This window comes from Indicator indicator, chromosome 6 (genome assembly GCF_027791375.1).
Source record: "Indicator indicator isolate 239-I01 chromosome 6, UM_Iind_1.1, whole genome shotgun sequence".
Lineage (NCBI taxonomy): Eukaryota > Metazoa > Chordata > Aves > Piciformes > Indicatoridae > Indicator > Indicator indicator.
In genome coordinates this window covers 44,374,793-44,382,936 of record NC_072015.1, presented here as the reverse complement: position 1 = coordinate 44,382,936, position 8,144 = coordinate 44,374,793, and the positions used below count along the sequence as shown (strand labels likewise).

The window sequence follows — 8,144 nt, the reverse complement described above, 5'->3', positions numbered from 1 at the left end:
GCAAATGTGGACTGCCGGGCATGGGCCAGTCCTTCCCCTTTTGGGTTACAGCTTACCCTCTTTGGCAGCTTCCCTCAGTCCCTTTTGACTGGGTCTATGGCGCCTTCGGAACGGGATCATCCTTTGCGGGTCCTCGTTGCACACTCGGTGGGCTGGCTTCCATGTTTGCAGAGGCTTCCAGTATGCTTGCGTGTGGGAAGGCTTATAGCTTATTCAATCGTGAGTTGAATGATGGGTGAAAGCAAAGGAGAGAGCAATGTGGCACCAAAATGGGGCAATACTTATAGACACACGAGGCTGGACTTAGCCAATGGGCACACTTGCCAATAACCTGCTTCCACCTATACAAAAGGGGAAGCTAGAATTATGCCCGTAGATGGCAAGAGCATAGGCATCCCATTGAGATGGGTGCCTGCTGTTGTTTGCCCGAGCCTTTTGTCTTCCCCTTCTGAAAGGAGGGTGGAAGGGGACTTCCTAGAACATGTTGGGACAAGTTAGTTGGTATCTGGGGGCATAATTCTGGGCATGTGATGCCTTCACAACAGGGTGCCACTGAATGGATGTGTCAGTGAGAATCTAATCTGTGGGGAATAGGTCACACCATAATGTGGAGAGCTGGAGACTGGCAATGATGATTAGAAACAGGTTGCTCAAGATCCTTAAAGGTAGGATGGGTAAAAGGCCATACAAAGAATGGAACTCCTGCTGCAAAATGGAACCAGCAGGCAAAATACCCAGCAAAAAATTCATGTGGTGAACAATGAAGGGGAAGATTGATCAAGATTGGCTGAGTGGCAAAGAGGCCACTCAGGGGAGACCAACCTCTAGGATGAGTGTCAATCTCCAGGGTGGTCACTTTGAAACATTTGAAACACTTCTTACAGCTTGTCCACAATGTTGGCTAAGGGTTAAGGCCAAGCACCCAAATCAAGCCTCTGCCCAACATATCAGACACAAGACTCTGCAGAGTCCTTGATAAATTGATTATGTTGGACCTGTGAAGACCTCTCATGGCAAAAGATATATCCTGGGAGGAATAGAGGTGTCTTCAGGATTAAGCACGGCCAGCTCTCAATACTGCCACAGGAGCTGAAAGGATTGAAGCTCTGTAGAAATGGTTCAGCTTTCTACCTGTGACTGAGTGTATCCAAAGTAATAATGGCTCACACTTCCCAGTGACCCCAGTGCAAGACTGGGTTCAAGGAGAATGAATTCAATGAGTCTTCCATCCCCCATATTATCCTCAGGCTAATGGTGGAGCTGCACAGACCAATGGTCTGATTAAAAGACATGGTGAAGGCTCAAGCACAGTGCGACACACAGCTGGCACAAGCAGCTTTGACTGTCAACAGCTGATGGGGAATATATGGAAGCCCCAGAATTCAAGGATTTAGTCCCACAGAACCAGTAATGGGTATTAACCATGTACCTGATGGACAAAGGAGTAAATCCCTACCACAGATACAGGTAGACCAAGCTATACTGGTGAAGCTACCATCCACTGGCATTGTGCCCATGATATTGGCAAAATCCAGAGGCTTCCATGCCTGGGAAACCTTGGATGGGAATGGGAAATCCTCCTGTATTAGTGTTGGGTGGATAGTGCCAGATCTGTACCAGTGAAGCTCTGTTTGCTCCACTGTGCACAGTTCTCTGTCTGCTTACAGGACAGAGGAGACCTCCTTGAAGCTTCATTGGCAGTGACACAGCCAGAACCTAGGGCAGTGAAGACTCACTCTGAAGAGTGACAAACTTGCATCATGGGCTGGAGATTGAGCCCACCACCACTGATCCTGTGCTCACATCCTGAGCATACACTGCTTCAGGCAAAGGACTCACAGCAATTGTTGTTCTGCCAGGACTGAACTGGTTCTGAAGGGGTTTGGGTGCATTGTTATTTGGGACTGTTCTGGTCATTGTCTTTGTATTACAGCAGTTCATTAAGGGCATTGAACTCCAAGTCCTAGGTTAAAATGATTCCTGTGTTTGGTATTGGAAATGATGAGCACAAGGAGCACAAAACCTCACTGGGACTGCAGCCCCTTTGAACTTTGGCAGCAAGAGGTGACTGCACCACCACTCCAAGGAGGGCAGTTGAGTTGTGGCTGTGGTCCTGGGGTGGATTGTGGCAGATATAATCAGACCCTTCCCCTCCACAGAACTGTGCACTGATGGTGGTTTTGTCCAGGCAAAGCCTCCTGCTGCTGTCAGGAGCCATACTCAAAATGAGGCTGAAGGAGAGCTGATCTTCATCAGCTTCCTGTCACCTCTGTGTCAGGAATTCCCTTGTTGGCTTGGAGAACTTGCTAATTAAAGTGACCACAAGTCACACTGGCATGAGTATAAATGGGCTGCTTCTCTAGAGAGCATGGTGCTTTGTTTTGACTCTCCAAGTTAAAGAAGCTTTTAGCAGTTTGGAACTTCTCCCTGCTAGCTTGGAACCTAAGGAATTTCACCCCCTCTGCTGCATTCTGTGGCAAGTTTTGGTTCATCTTTCCAAATACTGAAACACTCCAAATAATTTGGTAGTCTAACCAGTTGAATCACAGAATTTTCCCAACTGACAATCGAATGTGTGATTTTATTCTCTTGGCAAAGAGCAGATTTCATTGTAATAAATCAGAGGTTTGGGATTTTATAAATCTTTTGGCTATATATCTCCTTTGTACTTACAAAGAGAAGATAATGTCAAAGGCGTCACTAAAGTCCAGGAAGACAATGTCCGTGGCCCTTCCCTCATCCACTAGCCAGCTCACCTTATTGTGAAAGGAGATCAGATCAGTCAGTCAGGTCCTGCCTTTCATAACCCCCTGCTGACTGCGCCTGATCACCTGGTTATCTTGTAAGTGCAGTGTGACCTGCTCCAGAACCTTTCCTAGCAGTAAGGTCAGACTCACCTAGGAAGAAATTGAAGAAAATGATCACTAATTAATCATCAAAGCCCTTGAAGCACCCCAGGGTAACACCTCTCCTGCTTTGTGTCCCAGCGCTACAGTCTGGAGGAGCAGCCCTCATCAGAGCAGGGCATGGAGGAACCCAACCTGCTGAGACTCATCAGCTGATATGGGAATATCCTTCACAATTGAAGCATTTCAGTCATGGACACAATGAACTTCCCACCTCAGACAGAAAGTGATGAGATTGTCCCCTGGGTCCTCCCCACCCACAAGGATTCAGTACCCGATACAAACCCAGCTACTGCCCTAGGAGTGAATCCCAATGGAAGCCCCTTCTGTCCCTGAGAGCATGAGGTGTGGGAGCATCCAAAAGAGGGGAAGTGGCCGAAAACTGATGGAAATGCCTGCACTGGTGTGATGAAGAGATTAGTAATTTCTGAATTATGAAAAATATATTAATTATTAAAAATATTAATAACCAATTAATCACTTTTATATATTGATTCTAGTGCAAGGTTGTGAAAATACATCCCATAACTGGCTTAATATGTGCAATTTGACCCAATTAGAATATTTACAGAATTAATTACTAATTAAGGGAACAAAGGGTGCAGTTCTGCTGCTTGTCCACCAGATGGCGACTCGACAAGACGCTCGGCAGCTGTAACTCTGTACACAGAACTTTCCAATGCTATCAAGAGGCAATTCAAGCTGGAATATCCCGCGGCTAGGCGCGGGTGCTTTGAACTGAAAGTTAGCGAGTGCTGCACAGGTGCAAGGATACTCTGTGTCTTTGTTTGTAGTGAAGCAAGGTGCTGGGTTACGCTGGCTGGCTGCTGTCTGTCTGCCCTGGGGCTGCCCTGGGGCTGGTTGTGGGAAGGATGCTGGGGCTGAGGCTGCAGCTGAGTCGCTGGTGGGCCGTGGGGGACTTTCCTCTGGATGGTGAATTTCTTTCTCCTCCCACCTCTGCTTGAGGAGTGAGGCTTTCCACCAATTGGCAGCTTCCCTTGACAGGATGGTCCCATGGCACAACTGCGGCGGCAGGGGGCTGGCAGGGCTGGTGTGGGGAAGTGGTCCTGCGCAGCAGGTGGGGTGGGGCAACTGTTCCCAATGGGTGGAGTCGGACACCCCGATCCCAGCGATGGGCTTCGGGGAAGGGGTGCGGCTACATGGAGCAGTGTAAGATGTGGAGCAGGAGAGCTTGAGGATCTGGGGGATTTCACAGAAGAACTGGTCCATAGTGGTGAGCATAGCAGAGCTATGGAATGCTGATCTGGGTTAACAGAAGCTCATTGAGCCAAAAAACATCACACCAAACCTCCACCAAGTCAGACCACAAACCCAGTGTTCCTTTTCTCCCCATCTGGGGTTCAACATACATTCCAGGGCTCTTTCTTCCCCCCTCATTTCTAGGCTGGATTTAGGCTGACCAGGCCTGAAATTGCCTTCCCTTAGTCCCTAATATTAGGCCTAAAAAGGCCAAGATTCTGCAGTAAAAATTAGTCAGGCCTTGAAGGCCACAGATAAGACTGGAACCATCCTCCACCCACCCCAGATAAAGGAACTCAGTGCATCCAGAGAGGAGAAAAGGAAGAATGAGAAAGACAATCACTTTGCAGTCAGATTTCTAGAGATGCAGGACTTATGGAAGGAAATACGAAGATTACACCTCCTGGTACACTGCCTGGACACTCTGCACCTTCTGGAGGTCTGCTTTATGGTGGTTCTTAAAGGCACTCAGATCAAACTGGGACATGGGACAAGACCATCTTTGTAGCTGGAGATGTAAATAAGACCCATTTTGGACTGGGATGGTGTCCAGTCTGGACTGGGATGGAATCAGGATTTCCAGGGGATGTGCTTGGTACTGGAATGGGACCCAGGCTGTACTGGGAGATGGCAAACCTATTGCATTGGTAATGGGAAGAGACCACATCTATGCAGGGGGGAGGAGTGGAGGGAGGGCAAGGGTGAGTCTAGTTTTTACTGAGACTGGGCCAGGTCTGTACTGGAAGGGGTTAAAAATATCAAGTTTGTAATGGGGTAAGGGCCAGAGAGGGAATGGAGCCAGGGGATCCCAATTGTACTGGCTCGAGTTCTGGTCTATACTGGGAGGGAACCAAGGGATCAAGTTTAGAGTGTGGACTGGGAGGGGATAAGGGCATTCAGTTTATATCATGCCAAGGCCTAATACGTACTTGGAGGGCTAAAAGGGACCCTGTTTGGACTGGGATAGGGACCAGACTGTATTGGGATGGCAAGAGTGGGTCCAGTTCATACTGGAATGGATGCAGTGAGTCCTTGGAGAGAGCCAGGAGAAGCATTTTAGGGTACCAGGTAGTGACAGGACTAGGGGAATGGAACAAAGCTGGAAGTGGGGAGATTCAGGCTGGATGTGAGGAAGAAGTTCTTCCCCATGAGAGTGGTGAGAGCCTGGAATGGGTTGTCCAGGGAGGTGGTTGAGGCTCCATCCCTGGAGGTGTTTAAGGCCAGGCTGGATGAGGCTCTGGCCAGCCTGATCTAGTGTGAGGTGTCCCTGCCCATGGCAGGGGGGTTGGAACTGGATGATCCTTGTGGTCCCTTCCAACCCTGACTGATTCTACGATTGTGTGATTCATTTTGTGCTGGGATGGGAGCCAGACTGTAGCGGGAGAGGGCAAGTTTGCTCTGGGAGGAGGCCACAGCTGTACTGGGAGCAGCTCAGGGTATGTAGTTTTTACTGGGAAGTGACACAGTCTGTACTGTCAGGGTGCTCATGCTATTGGCTTGGCACTTGGAGAGATTAATTTAATACTGAGACCTATTCAAGGTCTCCTGGGATGAGGAGAATCAGTTTGTACTGGGACAAGGCCAGGTCAATATGTAGAGGGCTTGCAGGGACACTGTTTGAACTGGGCTGGGGCCAAGTCTATATTGGGATGGGATCAGGGTCTGCAGTTTGTACTCTGATGAGGCCACTCTGTAGTGGGAGGGGTCAGAATGTGAAATTTGTACTGGGACAGATGGAGTTGGTAGGGAGAAAGTGAGAGGATCAGTTGGTACTGAGATGAGGAACAGTTTCTACTAGGAGCTGTTCAGGAGATCCAATTGGTACTGCAAGGGGCCAGACTCTACTGGGAGAGGGACAAGGGGTCCAGAGAGTGCTGCTGCTCCCTGGCAGGGCTGCTGTGCTGGGACTCTTTTCTCTGCCAATTCTGTAGAGAGGAATTGTCACTGAAGCTCCAGAATAGGCTTGGAGGAAAGCCTTGCAGGAAAAAATGTTATGGAAAGGCCTTTTATTTTGTTTAACCAAACAAGGAGCACTGCTCCTCTTACGTAAAACCATGGCCAGAAAAGAAAAAAAGAGAGTGAATTAAAAAGGGAATGAGATTGGTACCAAAACCAAAAAAGTCAAAATTGGAGCAGCGAGGCTTGGCCTGCACTGAGTGACATCAGAACTGCTCTGCAGGAGAAGACAAACAGTTTATTGCTTCTGAAAGCAGCCAGGGAGCAGTTTGCTCAGGGCAGCCTTCAGCTCCTGGTTCCTCAGGCTGTAGATGAGAGGGTTCACTGCTGGAGGCACCACTGAGTACAGAACTGACACCACCATGTCCAGGGATGGAGAAGAGATGGAGGGGGGCTTGAGGTAGGCAAAGAAGCCAGTGGTGAGAAAGAGGGAGACCACAGCCAGGTGAGGCAGGCAGGTGGCAAAGGCTTTGTGGCGTCCCTGCTGAGAGGGGATCCTCAGCACTGCCCTGAAGATCTGCACATAGGACACCACAATGAACACAAAACAGCCAAAGAATAAACAGGCACTGACCACACTAAGTCCAACTTCTCTGAGGTAGGATGTGGAGCAGGAGAGCTTGACGATCTGTGGGATTTCACAGAAGAACTGCTCCACAGCATTGCCCTGGCAGAGGGGCAGGGAAAATGTATTGGCTGTGTGCAGCAGAGAATTGAGAACCCCAGAGGCCCAGGCAGCTGCTGCCAGGTGGACACAAACTCTGCTGCCCAGGAGGGTCTCATAGTGCAGGGGTCTGCAGATGGCAACGTAGCGATCGTAGGACATGATGGTGAGGAGAGAAAACTCTGCTGAAAGGAAAAAGGCAGACAGAAAGACCTGAGCAGCACATCCTGCATAGGAGATGTCCCTGGTGTCCATCAGGGAATTGTCCATGGATTTGGGGACAGTGGTGGAGATGGCACCCAGGTCAAGGAGGGCGAGGTTGAGGAGGAAGAAGTACATGGGGGTGTGGAGGTGGTGGTCAGAGGCTATGGTGCTGATGATGAGGCCATTGCCCAGCAGGGCAGCCAGGTAGATGGCCAGGAAGAGGCAGAAGTGCAAGAGCTGCAGCTGCCTTGTGCCTGGCAATGGCAGCAGGAGGAAGTGGGGGATGGAGCTGCTGTTGGCCATCTGCTGCCTCTGCCCATGCAGACCTGTGCAAGGAGGAAAAGGCAGGGACAAGTTAGGGAACACTTCTCTCTGCACACCAAGATTGCAGTGCTCACAGAACACCTCCTCCCTGAGCTGCAGCACCAATGGATCAGCTCATTCCCCACCACCCCCAACCTCTGGCATCTTCAGCACAGCTTCCAAGGCAGCTTGGACACTTAGTTTCCATGCAGACAGCTCTGGGGCAGGACTTGCAGAGTCAGTGTCAGAACACAAAGTGACCACATGGCAACAGCAATGCCCCAGAGCAAGAGTCCTGTGGATGGCTGGAGAATGAGGGAAGAGCTCTGCAGTGCTGCAGAGACAATGAAGGGAAGAGAGAAAGGCAGAGGGACTTGGGCTGAAGCCTTCTCCTTGCCCAGCTCTGCTCTCTGCAGCTCCCAGCATGGCACTGAAGAGCTTTTGTCATCCTTTTGTGTGCACACTCCAGGAGCCTTCAGCTGAATGTCAGCTGCCAAGGTGGTGACTGATGCCCTGGAGCCCATAGCTTTGGAGGGCACTGCCTGTGCTGGGGAGAAGAGGAGAGCAAAAGGTTGCATTGGGAAGTGTGTCTGCAGTGCAGAGAATGGCAGAGAGGTGCCTGATCCCCCTTGCCAGGGCATCTCTGGCAGCAGCTCCCTCTGCCCCCCTGCCCAAGTCTCTGCTGCCTGCCAGGAGATGCATCTCTGTGCCCAGCTCTCCTCCCTGTCCCTGCTGACAGAGTCCATCCCACCTGCTGTGTGCTCAGCTCTGCCCTGCAGAGCCCTGCCAGCAGCAGGACACTGCCCATGGGTAGCTCTGGGTGTGCAGAAGCTCAGGAGCACTCAGAGTCT

General features: G+C 50.4%; 1 protein-coding gene across 1 annotated transcript; it reads right to left on the bottom strand.

The window, feature by feature from the left end:
- Positions 1-6,360: 6,360 nt before the first annotated feature.
- Positions 6,361-7,299, bottom strand: LOC128967532 (olfactory receptor 14A16-like). The gene has a single exon (XM_054381682.1). It carries the CDS (start codon positions 7,291-7,293, stop codon positions 6,361-6,363), a length of 933 nt encoding a protein of 310 aa, XP_054237657.1. The 5' UTR covers positions 7,294-7,299.
- Positions 7,300-8,144: the final 845 nt, after the last annotated feature.

What these genes read in the sequence shown, in the direction of transcription:
- LOC128967532 (XM_054381682.1), bottom strand. Translation starts at nt 7,293, where the DNA reads ATGGCCAACAGCAGCTCCATCCCCCACTTCCTCCTGCTGCCATTGCCA.